This window comes from Typopeltis vanoorti, chromosome 10 (assembly GCF_054136105.1).
Source record: "Typopeltis vanoorti isolate ZY-2024b chromosome 10, IOZ_Tvanoo_1.0, whole genome shotgun sequence".
Classification (NCBI taxonomy): domain Eukaryota; kingdom Metazoa; phylum Arthropoda; class Arachnida; order Uropygi; family Thelyphonidae; genus Typopeltis; species Typopeltis vanoorti.
In genome coordinates, this window is record NC_143558.1 from 18,601,567 (window position 1) to 18,628,811 (window position 27,245).

The following is a 27,245-nucleotide window of genomic DNA, read 5'->3' on the forward strand; positions in this document are numbered from 1 at the left end:
AATGAACTCTTGTGTAATTAACACTCGGTGTAAAACAATATTTTTACAGAGATATAACATATATAGTGCAGCTGACACATTGAAAAAAAATAACACAAACAACCTATCATACCTGTCGTTAAACTCATTCATCAACAAATCAATCATAACTACCTCAGGCAACCCATTTTGCCAGCCTCCAAGCAAAAAATCTAGTCCTAACATCCTTATTAGCTACATACATGCTTACACGATTTCCACAAATTAACCCTTGTTGTCTCCCTTCTTTGCAGTGTCAATCTTATTAAACTCCTTTAATCACATATATCGTATTTGCCGGCATATAAGACACACTTTTTTTTTTGAAAATAGGTCTGAAAAACAGGGTGCGTCTTATACACCGATACTCAGTTTTTTATTACTTTCATTTCTGGAAATTTTCTCTGTTCCGAGTTACGTGATTTCTTTCTTGCTTCCTTGCGCTGTGTGAGAGCATTCTAGTTACGTAGAATTCAGTAGATGTGCATGCGCTGTCATCGACGATGACAGCTGTGTTCCTGTTCATTTAAACTTTCCAATTGTTGTTGTGAACAGTGATAAATTTCTGCTATTAAATTTTCTCTAAATTTCTTGGCAAATTATGGCTGAAAAACGTCGGCATTGCTACAATATTACATACAAGCTACATGTGATTGCGTATACTAAAGAACATGGAAACAGGGCTGAAGAGAGGCATTTTGCCCCCCACCCCCCACCCCCCACTGAGAAAATGACAAGAATTTGGCAGAATCAGGAAGAGGATCTAAAAAAAGCAACTCACAGTAAACATAACCTATGAAGTCGAACTGCAAAATGGCCAAAACCGAATACTTGGATTTTAGACCACTGAAAAGTGGGACTTTCAGTGTCTACAAAAATAGTTATTCATCAAGCGAAAGCGATATCCCTCTCTTAGAGGCTATCGCTTTCGCTTGATTAACCATTTTTCATCAAGCGAAACCTCTAGTAAAGTTGGCCAACTTTACTAGATCAACATCGTGTTCAAGATTCATGAACTTTATATTTTATATTTGAAATACTGTAAATTCATTACAATATTCAGTGATAAAATTTTTTTTAACTAAAAAAAAAAAGGGAGGTGCATCTTATATGCCGACAAATACGATAATTCTATCATGACTTCTTTTTTTTTTTTTTTTTGCCTATCAAACAATTTTTGAAGCCTCCAAATCATCAATCTATTCTCATAGAGAACATTACATTCCACAGACCTGCCACAATCTTTGTCACTTGCCTCTGGATCCTCTCCACCACTTCTTCGTCCACAAGGAATCTGGGTGCCCAGATCTACACATAGCATTCCAGACATGAACTATTAAAACCTTATAGAAAGGAACAATAACCTCTCTATCCCTGCTTGTTAGTTTATTCTTAACAACCACATAATCTGATGTGCTGCTTTGGTTACCTGCACATCATGCCATCTGAACTTCGATTCCCTGTCCACAACCACCTCCCTGGCCTCATCAGTTTCCTGAAGTTCAGCTCCATCAATATAGTACACAGCTTGTTATCTCTTCCCAAAGTGCGTCATCACCTTCATTTACCAGCTCTTCCAAGTTCAGCATCATCAGCAAAAAACTGAATATCTCCTATCAAATCATTTCTTTTATCACTGATACAGATGACTGAGTATGGAGCCAGCAGTACACCACTGGTCACCTGCTTTCCTGGGCTCAACACCTCCATAAACCATATCTGTCTTTGATATCTGTTCATCAGCTGCTCTCTAATCCAAATCACCAGATTCATATCCTTTCCCATTTGCCCCAGTTTAAGCAATACTTCTGTGTGGAATCAAATACCTTTGTAAAGTCCAAAAGTATCACTGAGTAACCATCTTCCTTACCCAATCCCACTGTCACTTTATTATAAAGAGGAAGAAAATTACTAAGGCAAAACCTATCCTTCACAAAATCATGTTTTCCCTCATACAGTATCATATTCCTATCCACTAAGCCTGAATTCTCTCTTTCACCAATGTCTCCAATACCTTAAGTACTACTTTGAGATGCCGACTGGCTTATAATTTGCTACTTCTGTCTCAGAGACTCCTTTATGCAATGGGTCTATTTTGACCAAGTTGAGCTAGCTGATGCCTAAAACTCTCCACCCTTATTTCGAATACATACATTAGTACACATAAAGAGAAACAACTTTCATCCCACAATCTCATTTACACTTTGTGTTGCTTAGCCCACTAAAGTTAAGAACATGTGGATGCTACATTTAGCATCATGCAATGACTCTACCATTTGCCAATCTCTAGGTTGACTGAACACATGCTCACCTGCATTCCCCTCCCAAGCATTCTGGTTTCCCTGACTCTGTGCTTCTGAACTCTCACTGAACAACACTTTCTCAAGACTTCGAACCCAAATCTATTCAAATACAAGCCATCCACCTTTTATAAATCCTTTGTTCCATCAAACTCACTCCACTCATCCACAAACTCCCTACCATTCCTCCTGCACATTCTGTGCACTAACTCATTTTATTGTAACTCTCCATCTCAGATCTCTTCTATCATACAATAACAACAGACACAACTTTCACATTCTCAATCTACTTTGTAGCACTTACTAGCAACTCTTTCATATCTTCTCATATATCACACTTGTCATCTGCTAAATCATTTGTATCTGACAAAATAAACATCTCTTTCACCTTCACTCTCTACATCCTAACAGCATCACCAACATCTTTAATCTATGTTATGTGATATCTGAACGTGTGCTATTCCTATGGTTGGAATTTTTGGGCCACCATTATCATTTAAATTAGAATGACTGATCAAAATTTCACAGGCTTCCTTAAATTTCCATTCCTACTAAGTTATAGTATAATGTAAGGAACAGATTCCTTTTCAATCAATTTGATGTACAGTGTTAAGAGCATGATCCGAGAGGCCTGATTTAACTCTGTGTTAAATTTGATGTGTTATTTTTCTCAGATCGGAATTGTGCATCTGTTTCACAAATATAAAGTTACAGGTGCCATGGATTCAGTATACCCCAGGTTTGGCTGGGGTATGAGTTAGGAGAAAAAATTACAATGGAGAAAAATTTAATTGGCAACTGCTAAGCAGGTCAGTGCAAAATCTTTTACAAGAAATACAATTTATGACCAATAGTTGGCATGGAATATGCAACAGTATCATTCAAAACTGTTTTAGTCATTTTTAAGCATTTGGTCATGGATATGCCATATACAGCTAATAGTAAAAATGATATCCCATTAGACATGAACTACATCAGAAACTAAGCAAAGTTGCATCCATTGATAGCATACTTCAATACTCAAATGAAAACGGAGATTTTGAGGAGGAAACTGCATCAAAATATCACAGGATATCAGAAGAAGAAGAAAGTCATAAGGATGACACATACAATCTTGAAGGAGTGACTACTCGGGATGCAAGAAAATTTATTAGAGAATTGTGATTTCATGTAGGAAGGCAATGCTATACCTGCATTTGATACCTACCCTGAACTGGTTTAATTGCAGTGAATAGGAGAAAAAAATGACAGGATACAATCAATTCCTTCAATGCTATTAACTGCTAAAAAGATGCATGTGTGTTTAACATATATATATAAATGAAATTATTTTTCTGGCAAATATTTTACTTTAATTAAAACCAATTGTTTATCTATAATTCAATAATTATGCTACACAATAAACAAAAAAAAAAATGTCTAAACTTGTATTTTGCCTTATGTCCATACACCTTTTAATCTCTTGATTTGCAAATTTGTTTCATTGGAGCAGCTGCTGAATTGGGCCAAATTATGCCATTCCTAGTGTAGCCCAATTAACCAGAATCCAATGGATGCCATCGCTGAGGAACAATTTGTGATGACTGCAGCAATCCTATGGGACATACTTTCCACAAGCACATGATAGCAATCAATGGGAACTTTGGACCATTCTTCCTGTAAGCATGTAATGAGGTCCTGGACTGCTGTGGGGCAGACGTCCCTTATCCTCACCCAACACTCCAATTAATTCCACAGATGTTTAATAGGGTTGAGATCAGGGCTCTATTGAGGCTAGGCAAGTGTGATCACATTCCTGTCCACAAACCACAGTGTTACAGAAGCAGCTTTATGATATGGTGTGTTGTCTTATTAAAAGATACAATAGTCAGTTCTGTAGAAATTAGAAATACCAGAAAGTAGGAAGCATTGCAGTGTCCAAAATGTTCAGATATCTCTTTTAGTTCAATGTTCATGGCACAACAGAGGTTAGAGGCCAAACCAGGTAAAACAGGACCATACCATCACATCACCATCTCCAAATTTTATAGTTGGGTTTCTGGTAAGAGAAGTTCACTGGGCATCTGCCACGCCCGCATCCGTCCATCTGCTCAGTAGAGTGACTCATCACTTCATAATACAGCTTTTCAAGCTTCCACATCCCTGTACATGCTCTTTGCACCACTGAAGATGATATTGCATGTTGGATCGGCTAATGTGAGACTTGCATATTGCAGTCACCGTGGAAACCCATGTTGCAAGTCTTGGTTTTGAATGTTTTTGAGATCAGGGTGTGTTGTCTTGGTTTTGAATGTTTTTGTGCAGATTCAATTACTAGTGCTGATGGCTGGAACTCTGAATTCAACATGCTGGCCGACAAGTGGTCGTTTTTACATATTATCCTTCATAGCACTCTACAGTCATGTTCAGCAAGTGTGGTGAGTCATCCACTGCAGGTAGCACTTGCAGCTGACTTTCTGCACTTCTATCTCAGTATGGTATCACTGATTGTTGACCTGGAATGACCCAAATTATCAACAATTTGCTGAACAGAAAGGCTTGCAATTGCACCTTGCTCATGTGGATGTACACTGACTTCTTTCCAAGCAGTGTGTGTATTTATAAATACTCCAGATGATGAACTTCATATATACTCCATATGAAGACTTTCATATGAAAGTCAAAACTTAATGGAATTATTTTGGTTTATATTAAATTGAAGCTATTATCCTAACACATTAGTGGTCTTAATTTTATTATAATTAATGTAAGAAAGGAGCTACTTCTGGTATGTTTTATCCATGATTGGCTACTATGATCTCAATAATTTTTTATATTTGCTTAAAATAAAAATAAAAAAAACATTCAAGCCTACCTTGATTGAATTTCCAGGATGCAAAAGCTTCTTCATCAACCGCTGAATGCTGTGATATTGCCATCTTCTGTTAAGCAGTTCAGGTAAAAGTGTTAATATTTTCTAAAAAAAAAAAAAGATTTAAAAATATCACCATCAAAAAAAATATTGGACTACATTTTGTTGAGATTACATGTAAAATATTACAATCAAATTACTTTTTTCAATTTTTTTTCAAAAAACAGTCCTGCTGAAATTACAGGTACAATGTTATGCTAAAAGAAATTCACTATAACAAACTATTGCTGTGGTCTCTGTGAGTTTTTTAGTGAGAGTTAATAACTTAACACATATAAAACCAACAGTAATAACTTTAATGAATTAAAGGTACAAATATTTCGTACTGAAAGTAACAGTACATCATCAGTATAGAACAAACAGTTAAAGGAATGGAATACAAAGTACAGAATAGTCGATGGATTACCAATTAAAATTGTTGCCGCATGCCAGAAAATTAATATTAATAAAATATTATTAAATAATTCTTAAAAACTATTTCATTGATGGTTGCATAAGATAAGAATCTCCCAAACGTTTGGGGAAGAGAGAGAGACAGTCATTTTGATTCAAATTCGGCTGATGTAAAAGGGCTTCGCAACTTTCTTTGAAAAGGCATTCATATTTAAACATGCATCTGTGGAGAAGACAAGCTTTATCCCACTGGATATTATGTTTAATGTAAATGCTACGTTGTGCTAGACCAAACTTATGAGGTTTCATGTATTCGATATAATACTGATGTTCCTTCATTCTTTTTTCCACAGAACAGCCCGTTTGTCCAAAATATGATAAATTACATTCGCATAGTATCTGGTAAACACCAGCTAATGATAGAGGTGCCAGTTTGTCTTTTGTAGATGGCAATGAGTGAGAAATTTTGTTGATAGGAAAATATGTGGGAATAAGATGATACTTCTTCAAAATTCTGCCAATAGGTTCTGAGATACCTGAAATATAAGGGATTGGAACTCTGTGGTCTGTTGAAGAATCCTGAGGTGTTGGAACATAGGAGTCAATTATCTGTTGGATTTGATTAGGGTTGTAACCATTAGATTCTATTAACTTCTTTATAGTGAAAAGTTCTTGTTGTAAGCTTAAGGGCAAGGAGCACATTTTATCTATTACAACAGTTATTCAATTTAGCCAGGGAATCTTGAAGATTTGCAGGAGATTTATTTAGAAGTATAACATCATCTGCATAAAGCAAAGAGCTGACATTAACATCTCCAAATTTGATATCAGGTTTAATACCACTTTCCTTCATAATGTGATCCATATAGATAATAAATAACACAAGGGATAATGTACATCCTTGTCTGACACCAGATTTAACATTAAACCATCTCCCTCTACTTCCTTTAATTCTAACTGCTGACCTACAACTCAAATAAAGACTAAGTATTGCTTGATATAATGCCACACTGACACTATATAACTGTAGCATTTTGAATAGCTTCTCTCTTGGCACCTTGAGATATGCCTTTTCCAAATCTACAAAACTTAAATACAGATCTTTGTTATATTCCCATGATTTCTCAACTATTTGTCGTAAAGTGAAAAACTGATCCTGACAGCCTCTATATGTTTCTTCACCAAGCTTTTCTTTTTTCTTCCACAATCCTTCTCAACCATTTCTCAAGTATACTTGCATAAATCTTACCAGGAACACTCAGAAGGGATATTTCTCTACTAGATTTCACATTGTTTTATCTCCCTTTTTATATATGGGTACTATGAGAGCTCTACTACAATCATCTGGAATTCGTCCCTCTGTCCAGGCCTTCTGAACTAAACAGTGCAGCCAATGTAAGACTTTTATACCTCCATACTTGAGCATTTCTGGTTGAATATCTACTCTAGCTGCCTAGAAAAAGCCATCAGGGTTTTGATGGCTTTTTCTACTTCAAGTATGGGTATGTATTCCTGATTGCATGCCTGATAAGTGTTTTTACTACTGTGCTGTCACTGATTGTTTCATTTAGCAATTTTTTGAAGTAATTACTCCATACTTCAAGAATATCTTTTTCTCCAGTTTTCATGTTACCTTCATCATCTCTAATTCCTTTTACAGCACTCTTTCCTCCATTTCTGAGCTTAATTGATAAATTAAAGTATTCAAAATTATCCTACAATTAACTGCATTGAACCAATTTTCATACATCAATAAAAATGCAATCATGTGGTTAAATTGACGTGAATTTTGTAATGCAGGTTGCATAAGCCACAACAGCACACCCAACTGAAATGGTCACAAGATGCCAGATATATATATAAACACAACATATAAAATAAATTTGTATTAAAACAGCAGTGATCCTTTTACTCACTCACAAGCACATGTACACAATCATAACACATTAAATAGAAGATATCTCTGATTGGTCAAGATAGATGTGTTGCAACGATATGTCAGAGTAGAGCTGAGAAAGATGGCCATAACAGCGAATGACTCGATGCATAGGTTATGCAGGAGGAATAATGTGGAGTTTTGTAGATGTGTGGAGTGAGTTTGACAGGTGAAAGGATGGTTTCCATCTGAAGTATGGTGTTCAAAGTCTGGAAAAAGTGTTGTTGAATGAAGTGAAAGTGGTTGTGCAAAATAAGGGAAACTAGATCTTTTAAAGGGGAAGCTGTTGAGTGAATATGCAGATATCAGTGAGGCAGCTGAGTAAGAATGTACATAAAATGCCTATTATAGTATCACTGATAACAAACCAGAATGGGTTAGTTAGTAAAAAGCATCAGGATAGTGGTGGGCCTAAGGTGCTTTTGCACTTTATGTATACTAACGTCAGGAGAATTCGGAACAAAGGAGAAGAGATTTTGGAATGGGTTACTTCATCCTGGCCAAAGGTTATTTGCATTAGTGAAACATGGCTGACAGAAGATGATATAGTTAGTGGGATAGAATGTGAAGGATAGTGTGTTCAGAGAGGCCAGAGAGAAAAGAATGTAGGAGTGTTATTGATGATAGCCAATGAACTGCAACCAAAGAGAGTAGAAGTTCAACTGCAGACCAGTGAAAATACACCCTCTGTCCAAAAAGAAACCGAACTTTTCGAAAATAGAAGAAACACTTGTTGTATCTTTTTTGTTGTCGAAAGCACAACCTTGATTAGTGTTTTGTCAAATGTTTATGACATTTGTTTCATTAGAAGCCGAGTTATGGTGCCAAGCGTGACAGTGTGTTTTGACGAATGGTTGGAAAATGAGTTTCGAACAGATCTGCGATTGACTTTTGTGTTAAACTTGATAAAAGTTTTACCGAAACACATCAAATGTTTCAAAAAGCATACGATGATGAATGCTTATCCCGTACTCAAGTTTATGAGTGGTTTAAGTGATTTCAAAGTGGTCAAGACGCTTGAGGACGACGAAAAGCCGGGCTGTCGAAAAACTGGACTGAGTGAAGTTAACATCCAAAAAGTGCATGATTTCATTAAGAAACCCCGAAATCGTCCGTGAGATTGATTGAAGATGAACTGGGCATTCCAAAATCCACCGTGCACAACATTTTGACCGAGAGTTTGGACCTTTGTAAATTGAATTCGTGATTTGTTCCCCACAAGTTGACCGACAACCAAAAAATGTATCAAATTGAACACTGCAAGGACCTCATTAAAACCGCTCGTAAGGACTCTTGAAACGATCATTACTGATGACGAAACGTGGTGTTTTGAGTATGAGCTTGAAACAAAATACTAGAGTGCTGAGTGGAGACCACCAGTAGAGGGGCATCTGAAAAAAAGTCGCTTGGAGAAATCGAAGAAGTCAAAAGTAAAGACAATGCTGATTTGTTTCTATGATTCCAAGGTCATTATCCACAAAGAATTCATTCCACCTGGCCAAATGGTCAATGGAGTTTTTCTTGAAGTTTTGAAGCGATTGATAGCAAGAATTCATCATGTACGGCATGAATATAGTGATGCACGCAGCTGGTCACTTTTGCACGATAATGCACCATCTCATCGTTCGAACATTGTGAGACAGTTTTTGAGCAAAAACCAAGTTTGTGTGTTGGATCACTCACCGTATTCACCTGATTTAGCACCCTGTGACCTCTTTCTCTCCCCCCCCCCCGACTTCATTTGCTGATGAAAGGAAAGTGATATGACACCATTGAAAACGTTCAAGCGGCAGTAACCACAACCCTCAACAGTATTCCCAAAAACCGATATAAAAAACTCATTTAACGAATTAATTGACGGTGCCAAATGCTGTATCGAAGCTGAGGGACAGTATATATTAATTGAAATAAATTATTTGAATAATTATATAATCGGCCTTTGTTTTATTTTCTATCAAGATTTTGGTTTCTTTTTGGACAGAGGGTGTAGCACATCTGTGACTATATTGTGTGAGATAGAAACCAGCAGAACAAAATATACAGTTCAATGCTTCTAGACCAGGGAATGGAAAAGATGATGGGGGATAGTATGCAAATAAATTCAATGAGTGGAGGATGGGTAATTAATGGGGGGGGGGGATTTAAATATGAGAACACTCTGGAAGGAGGAGAGGACACATGGGAGGAAGGAAATGGAATTTATTCAGTTACTTAGGAATAATTACCTGAGACTGCATGTGATGGAATATACCAGGGTTTGAGAGTGCTAGATCTAGTAACTATCTGAGAATTTGTCTATAACTAATATGACCACGTTGCCAGCAATTGGTGAGAGTGATCATATGGTCTTGACTTGGAAGGTGGCTAAATGTGTGGAATTTTCACTTAAGAAGGCATATATGTGGAATTACAGGACTGGTAAGTATGACAAGCTTAGAAGATTTCTTGGATCAGTGCCACAGCATGTGAAACTGCAAGGACTGAATGTTGATAGTGCATGGAAAGTAGTAAAGGAGTATTTGAGGGAAGTAATGGCAGACTGCATACCTAGAATCAGGAGAGTAAATCAAGTGGAAGTTAAATGGAAGAATATTATCATTAAGTTGGAGCTAAAAAAAAAAAAATTCAAAAAAAAGTGGATGCAATTAAAGGAGAAAGGTCACCAGCAGGTACACAAACTAGAAGGATAACTAGTGTGATAAGAAAGGCAAAAGCAGAGTATGAAAGGAAATTAGAAATGCAGGTCAAAGATAATCTCAAACAGTTCTTTCAACATGCTGCAAGTAAAAAGAAGAATGTTTATGGCACAATGATTTTAATTATGCTGATGGTAGGGAGATAACTAAATCAGTGAAAATAGCAGAATTACTAAGTGAACATTTTGCAAGAGTAATTTCTGACAAAAACAGCAAGGACCTTTTTTAACTAGAGGATGCCCAAACCAGCATGAAATTTTATCATATTGCACAATGATATTATTTGTGGTTTAAGCCAATAGAAAGTACAATTTGGTTGGTTAAATCCGAAAACTGCCCGCCCATCCATTCCTCGTTCGTCTAGTACTCAGTGGATACCTCACCACGTGAAGGTGAGGCTTGGACATTAGGTCAGGAGCCTCAGTCGGTTCTCCACATTCCTTAAAGGCAATGTGAAAGTCTCCTCCCAGTTATTTGGTTTTGACCCTTAAGCAATCCCCCCCCCTTCCGATGTGATAATGTACGATGGGTATGCAACCTTTTATGGAAGAGGAATCACAAAAAGGCATAACAACAGTGTGTGCATCTTGTCTCTGTATTTAATTTGAACATCAATGAACATAGGACATGATTTGGAGATAGATATGTATAGTAGATCCTGCAGGATGCTTTGCACAGACTAAGCATAAAAAAAAAAAGATAACCCTTGCAAGTTTAATGTCCAAAAAGTGTAAGGTTATGCACTTTATAAGCTGTGTATTACAGTGATGGAACTAGATGGAAGTTGGAGGACCTATCAAAGTGAGCAAAATAGCTCAAGAGATTACTTGGATGTTGAACATAGAGATAAGGAGGTTATTATCCCTCATTACAAGGATCTGATAAGACTGCACTGATTACAGTGCACAGATTTAGACACCTGAAGGTTTGTTGTTAATAAGTTTAGTTGGCATACGGAAAAGAGGGAATACGAGAGAAACATTTAACTAAAAGGAGTTTTATAAAAAGAGATGTAGAAAAATTTTTGTTCGATGCATGACAGGATGACAGAGAGAGAGAGAGCAAGAGGATCTTCTCAAGAAGTTGTGTAAAAGTATGGTTAGAAGGGTGAAAAATTAGATTTTTTTTTTATCTTGAAGAGTGATAAATGAGTGGGATGGGTTGGCAGAACAGAGGCTGCTACAAGTGCTTCATTGGTGAATGAGTTTAAAACATTCACACCAGTCTGTATTTTGTCTGCCATGTTGCACAGCAGGCAGGCAGGCAGGCAAACAAGCACTCACTTGATTGTATATAATGTCCCATCTGCATTTGGCAGGAGCATTTTAACAATGCTTTCAATACAAGAAATTTTTTGGTAGAACTTTATTTGTAAAATTAGTATTTATGAATTGTCTTAATGATACAGAAAATCTCAAATGCAATTTTGTTAATATGATTTCAAGCTATGGATATATATACACAACTCTTTACTTTTTAAAATTTGCTTTAGATAAATCACTTTGGTTCTGCACCAAATAATTGTATGAATAATTGTGACCACATATTTTCTGGAACTGAAAAGTTGAATAGTTGAAAAGTTGTTATAACACTGTATTTAGTTACAGTATTTGGCACAACAATAGAACTACTGCCTTATTTTGCTCCCATTTATGCAGTATAGTGTTTATGGGAGGGTAGGGGAGGTGCTTTTCACTATCCAGGGTCATTTTCATTCAGTCCTATTATGCTAATTACTCTGTCACTAAATATAATACACAGTTCAATTCTTGCTATAATGTATTCAGCGATATAATAAAACTTCTTTGTTTTGAATAAGTCTGTGCAATTGGTGTCTATGGTGGAGAGGATGTTTTTCACTGTACACAGATATTCAATGGAGTCTTCAGAAAGAATATGCAAGAGTAATAATCCATTTATTCCAGTGAATAAGATTAAAACCATCTATATTTAATGAAGAAAATTAAGCCTTCTAATAAAAAAAAAAAAAAAAAAAAGCACTGTGATGACCTCCAACAAAATTAGCAATATACAGGATTTATTACTATGTAAAAAGTGTACACAGATGATAATTATTATTGAATAAAAGAAAACAAAACAACAAACATAAATAGAGAAACACAGAAACAAATACACATTATAAGCATAATAAATTTATAGAATTATGTGCTTGCTTGTTTAGATTAAATTTCTGATCAATACTAGTTTTTTGGATATGCCTCTTGCTTATCATCATTCACTAAGCTATCAACATATACACTCAATGGACAAAACCTTAAAGATACCTCCTAATAGCATGTCAGTCTTTCTATAGCATGAATAACAGCCTATACTCTCCGAGGCATTGACTCCACCAGATGACAGAGGGTTGCTTGAGGTAATTCCAGCCATGATTGTTGCAACATTGTCCACAACTGCACCTTAGAGGTTGGTCTCAGATACATAGATCTATTGTCTCGGTCTATGGCATCTGAAGATTCATTCAGATTTAAATCTGGGGACCTTGGGACTACTGGATGGTCCCAAACTCACGTGAGTGTTCCTTGAGCCATACCTAGGTAGTTGTGGCCAGGTGGGATAGCACACTCTCCTGCTGAAACAGACTATCGGCTGCAAGATGCATGAAGGGCATGAACATGTGTAGACAATCTGCCAACACTTTCTGGTAGCTCGGCATTTAAGAATCTTTCCAGACACACTAAGGCAGCGCTTCCCAAACTGTGGACCACGGCCCCCTTGGGGGCCGTGAAATAATGAAAACAAATTTAAAATGTTTTAAGACTAAGTAGATTTTTTTATTTTAAAAGAAACGTATTTAACTTTTATTATTTATTATTTCTTTTTTGTTTTTTTTTATATTTTAATGGAAAATTTCACACATTGGTGTTGGTTCACAAACTTTGCTTCCTGCGTATTTCGGCGCTTAATGAATATTAGTAAATATTGCTTATTCATATATTTCATTTCAAAGCAGTGGTTAATTGTATTTACTTTGAATGCTCTCCAGGGAAGCTCCAAATCTTCCTGTCCCTTTCATCACGCGTTCGTAATCAGGGACTGTTGATATCGACTTTATATACATATTAAAACTCATTTTATATTATCACTGTCATCCAAGCTAGTTTTCTGTTACCAATAAAAGTTTCGCATATACTCACACATGAAAAAAAGCTTAAACAAGTTCATGTGGGGAGATAGTAACTCGCTTGCAGTGGTAAACAACATGCTCTCCTTAACAGCCACTATACTGCAGAGGCAATAAAAACAAGTACTTTTATTATGCCAGTGAATAAAGTATGAGGAGTCTGTGTAATATATTTCTCAACAAATAGTGCAATTAGAGACAACTAGGAAAAAAAAAAAACACTAATTAATGAATCACATGTCCCCTCATACAGAAGCTATGCTGTATATATAGACTGAAACAAAACCATATGTTGCATGGGCAAACACAGTGTCTAACTAAAAACTATTGCTATTAATTAGATGTGTGTGAGTTCGATTTCCCAAGGCAGCAATAAAATTCAACCGAACGTGTTAAAATTCGCAAAAGTGTTAAAACTAAGTAATATATATATATATAATGAATGTTATGGCAGTTTCACATATGGAATTCGGTTGAAGAGAGTTAGCATTTCAACTCAATTGTCAGCTATGCTTTTATCTTTCGGTTGTGCGATCTTTTGTTAATACCGCACCAATCATATGCACGTTTTAATAACCTGCCTCTGCTGTCTGTTTTGCGTTAGGCTTAATTACCGTAAAGGGAGAAAAGTCACAAAAGAGAAAAATGTTCCTGGTCCGGGGATTCCCTTATTCAGGTAATATTCACTAATTTCATGTTATCAGTCTGTGGTGTGCCAGTATCAGTAAGTGGTGATATTATTTGATCTATTCTACGTTAAAAAATTTAACCCTGAGATGGATAAGTGGCTGATAAAAAATAAAAAAAAATTCCCACGAACAATCAGAAGAAGCAGAAACAGACTAAAAAAAAAGGACAATATTTCATATTTTAATAGAACAGTCACACCGTCTTCAGAACCAAACGGTAAGAGGCAAAAAATGTAATATATGCATTTGATTTTTGCAATATTCACTGTGTATGTTTTGTATTGAATATAAATACAATAAATATTATAATAATATATCTCTCTATTACAATTTTTTTTCGAGGGGGGCTGTGAAATATTTTAATTTTTGCAAAGGGGGCCCTGACATCCAGAAGTTTGGGAAGTACTGCACTAAGGGACCTAATGCATCACATGAGAAGGCTCCCCAAACCATCATAGAGCCACCACCTCCTTGAACAGAGCCAACCTGGCACGACAGGCTATGGTCTTATGCTGTCAATGCCACACCTGCACCCTCCCATCAGCTCAATACAACTGATAATGGGATTCACCAGACCACATGACTCTGTACCACTCTGCAGAGGTCTAGTTTTGGTGGTCCTGACAGCAGGTAAGGTGCAATGCCTAATGATGAGCTGTCAACAGCGGTACATGATAAGGGCATTGGCTTCCGTAGCCCATGGTTATGCAAGGTATGCCGTACTGTTCGCTCGCTGATGCTGCTTGGAATCCAACATTGAAACTGGATGTGATTTGTGCTGCCACTGCCCTGTGGTTGGTCTGTAAGAGCCTGGACTGTCTACGTCAACCCCAGTCATCAATGGTATGTGGTCGGCCACCACCTGCTCAATGGTATATCCGTTAATGGTATACTTGCAGTAGACCCTTGTTACAGTTGCCCTCAAGAACCCTAGGGTTCTTACCACTTGGGTGATAGAATGACCAATCTGTCTTGCATCGATAACACTCCACAATCAAAGTTGCTAAGACTGCCACGTTTACTCATGTTCGTCGATTGTGATACACTGTTGGGAAGTCCCAATGTCTGTCTATTTACTGTCTGCAGTGTCAACTTCCCATCACCTCTATCTCTAATGTTTTGTCCATTGAGTTTACAGGTGCTGTTTATTATTTATCAGTTATTTACAAACCTCTTTCCCTTGATTCAAATTTTTTATTTACTTACACCCCATCATAAATGTGAACATGCATGTGTCGAGATTATAGGATGATATGTAATACCTTCCTACCTAAAGTAGCTTTTTGGGCACGCACATAATACCACAGCTGTAAATTATTAGTTGTTTATTTGTCTCTAAAGAAAGTATTTCTATTTACACCTATATTTTCCCTTTCTTACATTATTATTATCATCATCAGACCTCCAAGGAATAAAGAGAGTCATTGTGGGAGGTCCCACTATCACATGCACACTGCTCATCATACCTTGACTTAAATGCATGCACTGTCTCTACACTCATCACACTTTCAGGCAATGCATTCCAATGACCCATCACTCTTCATGCAAAAAAAAAAAAAAAAAAAAAATCTACTCCCCCCCCCCATGCTCACGTCCTCCTTATACAGCTTTTTTTTTTTTTTTTATTATTATTATTTCGGGCGACTCCAGGGAGTCCTTAGACTCATCGAGGGAAGCCCTAAACATCATGTCCACACAACTATACGATATTCTCACAGTATCTATCATACCTTGCCTTGAACTCGCACACCGTCATAGCACCCACAACAGACTCTGGCAGCTTATTCCACTCATTTACCACTCTAAAAGTAAAGAACCGAGCTCTAACACCCCTGCTAACCACACTCTTGCACAGCTTCCATAGGTGTCCCCTAGTTCTCCCACCACCACCAGTCCTGATCTCAAAAATATCCTCTGAATTAATCCTATAGAAATCCTTTAGCAATTTGAATGTCTCAATCATATCTCCCCTTTTCCGCTTATGAACTAGTTTCTGCAACCCACAAATCTTCAACCTGTTCTCATATGGTTCATTCCATAGACCTGCTATCATCTTAGTCACTCGCCTCTGGATCCTCTCCACCTCCTCCCCATCAAGAAGGAACCGAGGTGACCAAATCTGGGCACAGTAGTCGAGATGAGGTCTTATCAAGGCTTGGTACAGAGGTACAATAACTTGCTTGTCTCTGCTCGTCAAGGTATTTTTCAACAATCAAGTGAGTTGATGAGCTGATTTAGCTACTTTTGCAATGTGCCCCCTAAACTTCATCTCCCTATCCACCAACACTCCCAAGTCGCTGGCCTCATCAATCTCCTGGAGTACAGTTCCACCAATGCGGTATACTGCTGCTAATCTTTTCACCCCAAAATGCATAACCTTACATTTTGTCACATTATACAAATGGAATTGACATCCATTCTTCTTAGTGCAGAACTCCAATCTATCCAAGTCATTCTGCAAGATTTTGACATCTTCTGCATTTACTATCGCCCTACCCAACTTTGCATCATCCTTCCCTATATCATTAATGAACAGATTAAACAGTGGTCCAAGAACAGAACCCTGCGGCACACCACTAGTCACAGGCAGTCTTTTGGACTCTACTCCTGAATAAACTACTCTTTGATATCTCTCCATCAACCACCCACTTATCCATCTCACCAATCCTATATCCATTCCCATATGTTGTAGTTTACGGATTAGAATTCCATGTGGTATCCTGTCAAAGGCCTTGGCCAGGTCCAGCAGTATCACTGTAAACCCATTACCCTTATGTAGCTTCCAGAGATAGCCTCTTGATCTCTCCTTATCTCCAGACATTCTATAAAATATCTCATCCACATTAATCTGGTAACTACCACTTACCAACTTATGTCTCGATCATGTCTCCCCCCCCCTTCCTTCTATCCACTAAGCTCTGCAATTTTGAAATCTCTCAATCTGTCCTTATACTCCATATTCCAGAGATGTCTCTGAACCCTCTCCAACAACTCATCCTATTGAAAATCAGGTGATCATATCTGTATGATTAGCTCATAAATGTATACCCGTTAGCAGTGGCAGCTGGTGACAATAGAAACAGGTGGAGCCAGGGGCCAAAAACAACTTAATTTTTTTTTATATTTATATAGTGGTTCTATTATTGATTTATAGTTATTATTTCTCTTACAATAATGTTTAGTCAGACTCCACTGATGCATTGAGCTATTAATTTTTTTTAAATTGGAAAAATGAGAAACGTTTTTCCAATAAACTATCGATTTTGTTCATAATTAAAATATATTGTTTATGGATGTAATAAAAATTTAAACTTTAAAATAAATTATAACAAAAAACGACAACAATAATTAAACACACTAAAAACAATACAACAGAACAACGAGAATAAATTATAAGACAATGAAAGAATCGCGCGCTATTTATGTACAAAAGCAGTGATTGGGCCAGACTAAACATGCCCCAAGATAAGCACTGTGCCTGGTAAATAAACACAATCGCTACTGCACGTACCTCATACGTGCCCTGTGTTCTACACGTATAAAATAGGGCCAGCTGTGGCTGGCCCCAGAGACCGTACTAAGTCGCATTACAATAATGCCACAAATTCTACAGTAATTTTTTTATTAAACAATAAAACAGATCAATAATGAGAATAAATAATAAGACTATGAAAGAATTGTGCACTATTTATGCACAAACGCAGTGACTGGGCCAGACTAAACTGGCCCCAAGATAAGCGTTGCGCCCGGTAAACAAATACAATCGTTAGTGTATGTGCTCATACATGCCCTGTGTTCTACACGTATAAAATAGGGCCAACCGTGGTTGGCCCCAGAGACTGTACTAAGTTGCATTATACAATATTGCCACAAAATACTACAGTAATTTTTTTTATTAATCAATAAAACGTGTTGGAAATAGATCAAAAAATAATAATTACAAGAAACATTTTTTAAAACTACAATTATTGGGCTACTTATACAAATATAGGTGGGGTCCGGTCCCTATAGACGAGCCGACCCTGCCTGTTAGTAATTTAAATATACCAACAAAATAGAGGATTTCCCCTTAATCACTGGTTTCTAATATATTCTGCAACAGATTCTACCCCCCACTCCCATGCAATTTTTGTTTCAATCAAAATGCACACACACACACACACACCACAGCTGCAATGAAAGAAGTCAAACAAGGCTGCCTGCAAAGCTCCTGCTGTGGACCAGGCTTCTGGAACATCCAATATGACTCACTATTAAGACTTCCTTTCACTACTGAAATAAAAGTCATAGCTTTTGCCGATGATGCAATGATAATGATTCGAGGACAAGATGGCTTACAACTAGAAGTAACGGGCAACGAGGAACTCTTTAAAATTGCAGAGTGGGCATGCGAGAAGAAAGTTATATTCAATAGCACCAAGTCTAAAGTGCTTCACATCTCACGTAAAAAATCAAAACAACCTGTTACGGTCTTCTCGAGAAGTACAGGTACTGAAAGGAGAAGTTCACGAGGTAGCCAGTGAGCTAAAATACCTAGGAGTAATAATAAATGAAAGATTTACCTTCAACAAGCACATCACATATGTTGCCGAAAAAAGCTTACAAATTGTAAACCTTCTAGTAAAGCTGGCAAGGATTAAGTGGGGATTAGGCCAAGTGCTGAAAACAATATATACCGGAGCTATACTACCATTAATATCTTATGCTGCATCTGCCTGGAAACATTCAACTAAAATCAAAGAAAAATCGACAAAAACTAAACAGAGTTCAATGTCTTATAGCCATACGTATAATTAAAGGATACAAGACAATAGCTTTTGAGGCATCTTCCATTATTGCAGCTCAAACACAGATCTTCCCAAAAATACAGGAATTATCTCTAATATATGAAGTCACTTCTGGGAGATATAACGGAAATTCCAACATTGAATTTACTGTTTTACTATAGTAAGTGGCTTCACCCAGCAAAGAAAACATGTATTAAGGAGAAGGAAAGCCCTGACGATGAATTCCATATATACACTGACGGAAGCAAAACTGGAGGGAATGTCGGCTGTTCTTTCATTGCATTGTGAATAAGGTAGGTGTGAGATGGATGAATAAAGAGATTAAGCATGCAATACAGAGAAAAAGGGCATTGTGGAGGCAGCATAAGAGAAGTGGAAGTAACCAATTTCATGAGGTCTACAAAGACCAGGCAAGGAGGGTGACTTGGTTGGTGAGAGTAGCTAAAGAGAGGTATGAACAGCAGTTAGCTAATGAAGCTAAAAAGAATCCTAGGGAGTTCTTTCAATATGTAGCCAGCAAAAGAAAGAATGATTATGGAAGGATGACATTGATTGGAGGAAATGGTATAAAGACAGCTGTTGCAGAATGTGTGGTGGAGATACTTAATGAGCAGTTCATAAAGATCTTTCAATCTTGTGATTGTGACTTCATGGAGAGATTAAGAGCAGTTGATGATGGGGAGGAGAAACTGCCTGTAAGTGAGCAGGAGGTGTTTGGGGAGTTGAGTAAACTAGATGTAAATAAGGCTGTGGGACTTGATAATATATCACCGCGTATTCTGAAGGAATGTGCCAGAGAGTTGACACCTGCCTTGACATATTTTTTTAATACGAGTCTTGCACTTGGTCAAGTCCCTAAAGAGTGGAAGGAGGGCAAGATTGTGCCACTTCATAAAGGAGGTGATCGAACTCAAGCATCAAACTATAGGCCTATCTGTGTGTCAGGTGTTGTGGTTAAGTTGTTGGAGACGCTTGTGAGAACTAGGATCCAGAATTGGGTTGACAACAATGGTATAATCTTTGATGGACAACATGGATTTGCTAAAGGGAGGTCGTGTTTTAGTAATCTACTTACTTATTACAATAAAGTGACTGCTTCCTTGGACAGAGGAGAAGGATACACAGTAATATACTTGGATTTCGCAAAAGCTTTTGATAGAGTACCTCATGATAAGTTGACAGTCAAACTAGAGCAGATGGGGTTGGATATTAGATTAGTGCATTGGATTGGAGACTGGCTATCTGATAGGTATCAACAAGTTGTGTATGGGGGTGCAATATCCAGGAAAAGGAAAGTCACTAGTGGAGTGCCTCAGGGATCTGTTTTAGGGCCATTACTATTTAACTTGTATATTAATGATATTGGCGAGGATTTGGATGGAGATATTCAGTTGTTTGCAGATGATGCAAAGTTGGGACGAACCATAAAGAGTAGTGAAGATGTTGTGGCCTTGCAAGAAGACTTGAATAAATTGAGTGATTGGGCAAGCAAATGGGGATGTGAGTTCAATGTTGCAAAATGTAAGGTTTTAAAATTTGGAAAACAAAGATGGGATGCAGAATTTATGCTTGGTGAGAATATATTGTTGGAAGTAGAGGAAATAAGAGATCTGGGAGTGATAGTGGATAAAGATCTAAAATTTAGGGGACACATCGCCAAAATTGTGAAGACAACACAAAGACTTCTGGGAATGATGAGGAGGACACTGACGTGTAGAAGTAGGGAGATTCTTGTTCCATTGTATAAGGCTTTGATTAGGCCACACATGGACTATTGTGCCCAGATTTGGTCACCTGGTTTTCAGAAGGATGAAGAGATGTTGGAAAGGGTCCAAAGGTGACTGACTAAGGTAGTTTCTGACCTCTGGAATGTCGAGTATGAGGAAAGATTGAAAAGATGTAATTTGCAGAGTCTAGTGGAGAGAAGGAAGAGGGGAGATATGATAGAGACCTACAAGTTGGTAAGCGGTTGTTATAGGATCAATGGTGGAGAAGTTCTACAGAGAATAGTGGGAGATCAGGGGAGAACCAGAAGTCATCCCTGGAAACTGTATAAAGAGGGTGTGAGTAGGGGAGTGAGAGGCAGGTTTTTTTCGTGCAGAGTTGTGAATGATTGGAATGCCTTGCCTGAGAGTGTGGTGTCTGCAGGGAGTTTGAATGTGTTTAAGACCCGGTATGAAGAGATGTGTGTGAGATAAAAGGACCTCCTAGATGAGTCTTTGACTCCATGAGGTCTTGTTTTAATAATAATAATAATAACAGGCAGTCCATTATACAAGACAGGTGCTCTAGACTGCATCCTCTCTGTTCCAACAACCAAGCAGAACAACTTGCTATAATTTATTCACTTACATATTTCCATGAATTAGAAGTCAACACCTCTCATCAAAAGACAGAAACAATTTACAGTGACAGTAGAAGCATTATAGATGGCATAAAAAACCAGAACAACCATATAACGTTAATAGAACAGAGAAGAAAGCTGGTTTGGAATCTCACTCTATCAAGATGGGAAATCAAGTTCTGCTGGGTGAACACACATACTGGGGTAGCCGGAAACGAGAGGGCAGATCAGTTGGCTAAAGAAGAAGCTAGAAACGAGTTACCAAAGGCACTCGAAATCTGCTATAAAAACACTTGCAGAAGAAAGAAGCCTAGATTTGTGGGAAGAATGGAAAAACATCAAAAAACGGATTAACAACAAAAGAATTCTTTCCTAGCATCAGAAGCAGACTCCGGCTGAAAAAACACGCCATTTCTCCAGGTCTAACCACGCTATTAATGGGACATGGAAAACTAAGACACCACCTACACAGATTCCATATCTTGGAATCACGATCATGTATTTGTAGCTCACACCTTCAAAAGACTGTTGACCACATACTTTAACGACTGTCAGCTACTGGACTCCATCCGGATGCCCTAATGCAACACCATTACTTCTGGAGACAAGTGACCAGTGTCAAAACAGGGACTTAGTGAAAAGTATTACTCAGAACTAATTAAATTTGCCAATAAGATCAACTACCAGTTGTTGTAAAGTAACATAAATTACTGATATTGTAAGAATTTAAAATGTAAATATATGTATATATAAAAACATAAACATGGATGTAAAGGTCAGAATATGTACATATAGATGTAAAAATATAAATGCAAATATGAATATTGATACAAAATTGGAAATGTAAATGTTAATCAGTACTTGGAAGTTGCATGTAATATATGCATTGTATGCAATGGAGCATGTAGGAATAAATTACCGCAACACACACACACACACAATGGTTTGTGGTATCCACCTGATAAGCAAAATAGGAAACAAATCCTCATGTCCTGCCCTAAGTCATTCTTTCAAGTACGGCATGAAACGATTTGTCTCTGCCTAGCATGAGCATATTAAGGAGAGGCATGATAGGTAGTACTGTGGAAATAATGTGTAATGGAATATTCATTATGAGTTTTCAAATTGTGTGAAGGCTCCTGTATAAAAAGCACCAGAAAAATAATAATAATCTGCATTTAAAGTTTGTAGCTATCAAAAAGGCATATGACAAATCACCAAATGAAAATCTCATCAAAATATTACATTTATGTAGTATAAATGAGACATTATACAGAGTAATATATATAGACTATACTTGAACTGCAAGTCAGCAGTTAGAAATGAAAGATATATTTGATGTAAAATCAGTTGTAAGGCAAGGGTGAACATTATCTCCATATTACTCATCTACATGAATCACAATAAAGGAAAGTGATATCAAAATCAAAGATTTTGGTTCACGCTTTACTTTAAGTAGATTTAGCCTCTTAAATAATACACTACAAGTCTAGAGAAGTCATTCTCTAAATAACTGCTTGTTATGAAAATCAGTAATAAACACATACACTAAGAAAAAGACAGAACATAAAACACAATTGCATTCTCGGCAACAAATCTATAAAACAAGGAAACATTTCATCCATTTAGAATCTGAAATGTGCCTCTGCCTGATGTAGAAGGAACACAATACAAAGACAAGAGAGCTCCTGTCTAATACACAACATGCATGAGATGTGTCTCATGCCCAGAGTGAATGTGTTAAAGATGAAGCACAATACAACTTTCTATCAAACACGAGTAGAAAATCTCCCACAATACATTAAAACAAATATTACATCTAGATGAAAAATAATGAGTTACTAATTTCTGTCAATAAAGATATCTTGTTTATATCAGCATAATCTGCATGTTAAGTTGGTCATCGTTTGTAACTACAGCTGAAGAAACTAAGGATACGAAGTAAGAGTATTATGCCTGTTAATTGTATTTGTATTGTATTGTTCTTCTGGCCAGTTTGTCTGTTCTTTAAAAAATGAAATATAAGTTTCCAGAAGTCCTCTGCCACCTCCATACCAGTACAATTCACCTTTCATTGAAAGCCCTCATAAAGGCTCTTCTCATTCTAGACAGGATTCAAATACAAGTCTTTCTAATCAATCAGCACTGTCAAAACAGAATAAGCTACAAAAGTTCCACATTTTAATCAGCAGACTTATTAGAGACCTAAAGTGGTTTGAAAGAGTACTAAATTTGATCTCTAAAGCCAGGTTCCTGAATTACCTAACTCAAGCACAGTACTAACGTACCGTAGGCTTACAGTCTTTTGTGGATGGGATTCACATAGTCTCATAGCTTAGTATGTTAGTGTATAAAATGGAAAACTTATGACTGATTTCTATAAAAATCCTTGATTAATAAAGCATAACAATCTTAATGATATTTGAAAAATAATTCCAAAATACTGATTTTATCTATGTTTTCAATTACTATCATCACTGAAAGAATAAAAAAGAAATTAATTTAAAATCTAGACATTTTTTTTGTAAAATATATTATTTTTTCCTTAATATAAAATACAAATTAAGAAGCAAAAAAATAAGCTTTACCTCAAATATATGACAAACAGCATCTAATTCATCTCTGTGAGTCCTATGAGCTATTAAAAATTATATTCACAATAATCAAAATATTCATATCAGAAATCTACATGCTAAAATGGGTACTAAGGAAATTTTTTTATTAGTCATTAATAGTACATGGGAAAAATAATAAAACCAACTAGTTTTGCAACACCTATAATCTGGTGACTTTTTTTTTTCATGACTACAGCGACTATACAGTAGTCACATTTGCATTGAATTGTTTCTCTTCTAACAATTTATTGTTTCATTTTTCTTATTAAAAAGCCCTAAACCACCAGATTATAGGTGTGGTAAAACTAATCTGTTTATTCGTTTCAATAAAATTCTGGAGTATACTACACACACATAGAGTATAAACAGAGAAAAGCTATATTACATTTCAAACAATATACCAAAGTGACAATGATTTGATCAACCGTTATTCTACTGGCCTGACTACTAGTGGGGAGGGGGAACGACATCAAAGCCATATGCTGTCTATAATATCGTCAAGGACCAAATTCATATTAATACTTTAATACAACAACAGTAATTTATCATAACTGTTAATGGTAAGATCCTGGATTATTACAGTTTTAATTATAATTTAAAATAACACTTAGAACAAAAAGTTATGTAGGTAGAATATGAGCCATCCATCTAGACAGGATTCAAATACAAGTCTTTCTAACCAATCAGCACTGTCAAAACAGAATAAGCTACAAAAGTTCCACATTTTAATCAGCAGACTTATTAGAGACCTAAAGTGGTTTGAAAGTCCCAAAAATCCCATATTTTTGGGATTTTTTAAACCGTCTTCTTCCAGAGCTTATTCTACTTAAGTAGGGTCACTGTTTCTAATGAGTCACCTCCACATCCTTCTGTCTTGGGCTGTAACCACATCCAACTTCATCCTCAGGTCCCCCTCCACCGCCCCCCCCCCCGTCTCTTCTTTGGTTGCTCCTGCTTCCTCCTCCCCTGCACATCCATCTCCATGACCTTTCTTCCCACATACTCATCCTCCCTCCTCGTCACATGACCAAACCATCTCAACATTGCCTCCTGTATCTTTGCTCCCAAGTTCGTGACTTTCACCGTTCACCTGATGCTGGACCGTGCTTTACTTCATGTAATATACATCTGTTATATTATCTGTAGACTGGTCCCTTCCCCTTTTTTCTTTTCTTCTTACAGAATGATTAGAAAAGGCTGGAAATTTGGATAAATGAAATGGCTGTCAGTTTAAAGGTAGTAGGTATAAATTATCCACTTTGGGGTGATGAAAATTCCAGTAGCATATTATATTAGATTAGGATTATGCTACAAGAAACTGATGAGGCTAGAGATCTCAGCATAACGGTGGATAGGAATTTGAAGTATAAGGGCCATATAGCAAAATTTGCAAACACAACTCAGAATAAATGAATAATGAAGGGTGAATGTATATAAATTATCCATAAACAATACTTTAATAAGAAAGACAAATGATAAAATTCATGAAAACAGAGTCTGGCACTCCACGTGGAGCCAGACTCACTTTTCATGAAGTACTCAATCTTTGACTTATCTTTCGAATATAACTGCTCTTTAAATAACAGTATTAAAAAGCATTTTCGTGATGGAAAATTTTCAAGAATTTAATTACACCTAAGCTAATTCATGTTGTGACTGTGAAAACAAGCTTAGGACAGTAATATTACAATTCAGAAAACAAATTAAGGGGTAAAGGTGTTGAAAGACTAAAATGTGTAGATATTCTGCAGTATTGATTAGATTTCATCTGTTCACTGGGCATCCACAGATGCCATATGGTCACTCACACTTGGTAATGTGCCACACCAGGCCTCACCATGTAGTCCTGTTGTATGCTTTTCTGAAGGCTTCAACTCTCTGAAGATCAGTCACTCCACACGCACCATCCATTCATCTCACTGACTGTCTACCCCTTCTTCTTTTTCCCTGATTAGAATGAGATTTAATTTTAATTTTTGTGTTTATAATTACTGGTTAACTTTGCTAATGAAATTAAAATTATAAAACAAAAATTAAAAATATAAAAATAATATAAAATAAATATTTTATATTATTTATATTATTATTATTATTATGTGACACCTCCAGGGAGTCAAAGAGGGAGAGTGTGCCAACAGCATTGAAAGATTGATCTCCTTCCAACTACTAACCGAGCTTAAACTTGCTTAACTTTTTGCGTGAGCCTTTAGTAGCAGAGGCTCTACAAATGGAATGTAAAAAAAATATATATTTTAAAAATTTATTACATATGGCATGAGTATGCCTATACAGTGATTGGAAAGAAGTCAACGGACACAAACAAGGTGTATTGTGTCATGTAACAAGTCATGTTTCTGGCTGTTATAACTTGGAGGAATATGATGCTACCAAGTCAGTGCAACCGTTTCCAGATGAAATAACTCTGAGATGAAAACTGACGGAGTTTGAAAGAGGTCTTGTGATAGGATGCTATGTTCAAGGCCTACCTGTCCTGCAAATTGTTAACAAATTAGGCCAACCCAGGGAGTCGTAGGGAGTCCATGAAAGCACAAGGAGTCAACTGCAAGTGCTACCCACAGTAGACAACCAGTCACTCCCACCAAATGTGACCGTAGAATGCTACGAAGAATAAAACTGTTGTATACTGTAAAGCATTCATGACTAAACATGCACACGTAACCACAGTAATAAGAAAATATTTCATCCTAAGTATCATAGGACGTCAGTACAGTAAATTCAAACAATGCTAATCACATACAGTCAGGGGGCATGTTTACAATGGAATTCCTCTATGCATGCAGTAGTGTGTGTTACAGAATTAAATTAAAATATATCAGGGGAGAGAGAAAAAAAAAGATTATATTAAAATGAAATAACATATATAAATTATTTTATACAATTTACGATGACAATTTCTCAGACTTTAGGGATAGTAAGAATGCCATTATGGTTCAAATTGGGTCTGTGACGTAAGGCTTCGGTACTTTCTTCATATTAATGTTCATCTACCCTATATATATAAAATGATAAGCCTTTTTCTGTCATGTTTTTTTCAAGTTATTTGAAACATTTTGAAACTCAGGGGAGAACCGGCTTACCAGTCCGGAACTCGGGGGGGGGGGGGGGGGGCACCATAGGTGCCGGGGAGACAGAACCCTCCCTTTCGAGTCATCAGAATTCAAGGAGCCTACCAGTCCAGACAACTCATGTGTGTGTGGGGGGGGGGGGGGGAAGAACCTTTCGAGTTTTCAAAATTCGAGTCATCAGAATTCAAGGAGAGCCAGCATACCAGTCCGGAACTCGGGGGTTAGGCACTGTAGATGCCAGGGGGGGAGGAATCCCCTAATCTCCTTTCGAGTCATCAGAATGCAAGGAGAACTGGCCTACCAGTCCAGAACTCAAGGGGGGGGA

The 27,245-nt window shown here is 36.9% G+C and overlaps 1 protein-coding gene across 6 annotated transcripts in view; it reads right to left on the reverse strand.

The window, feature by feature from the left end:
* Positions 1-27,245, reverse strand: part of LOC150102202 (ral GTPase-activating protein subunit alpha-1) — an 800,562-nt gene that overhangs the window by 740,517 nt on the left and 32,800 nt on the right. For all 6 annotated transcript variants that reach the window (XM_090398990.1, XM_090398987.1, XM_090398991.1 and 3 more), the window contains exons 3-4: positions 23,808-23,857; positions 5,173-5,274 (exon numbers count right to left, since the gene is read on the reverse strand). In XM_090398990.1, the coding sequence (XP_090255116.1) occupies positions 5,173-5,274; positions 23,808-23,857 (152 nt within the window). The remainder of the gene's footprint in view (positions 1-5,172; positions 5,275-23,807; positions 23,858-27,245) is intronic.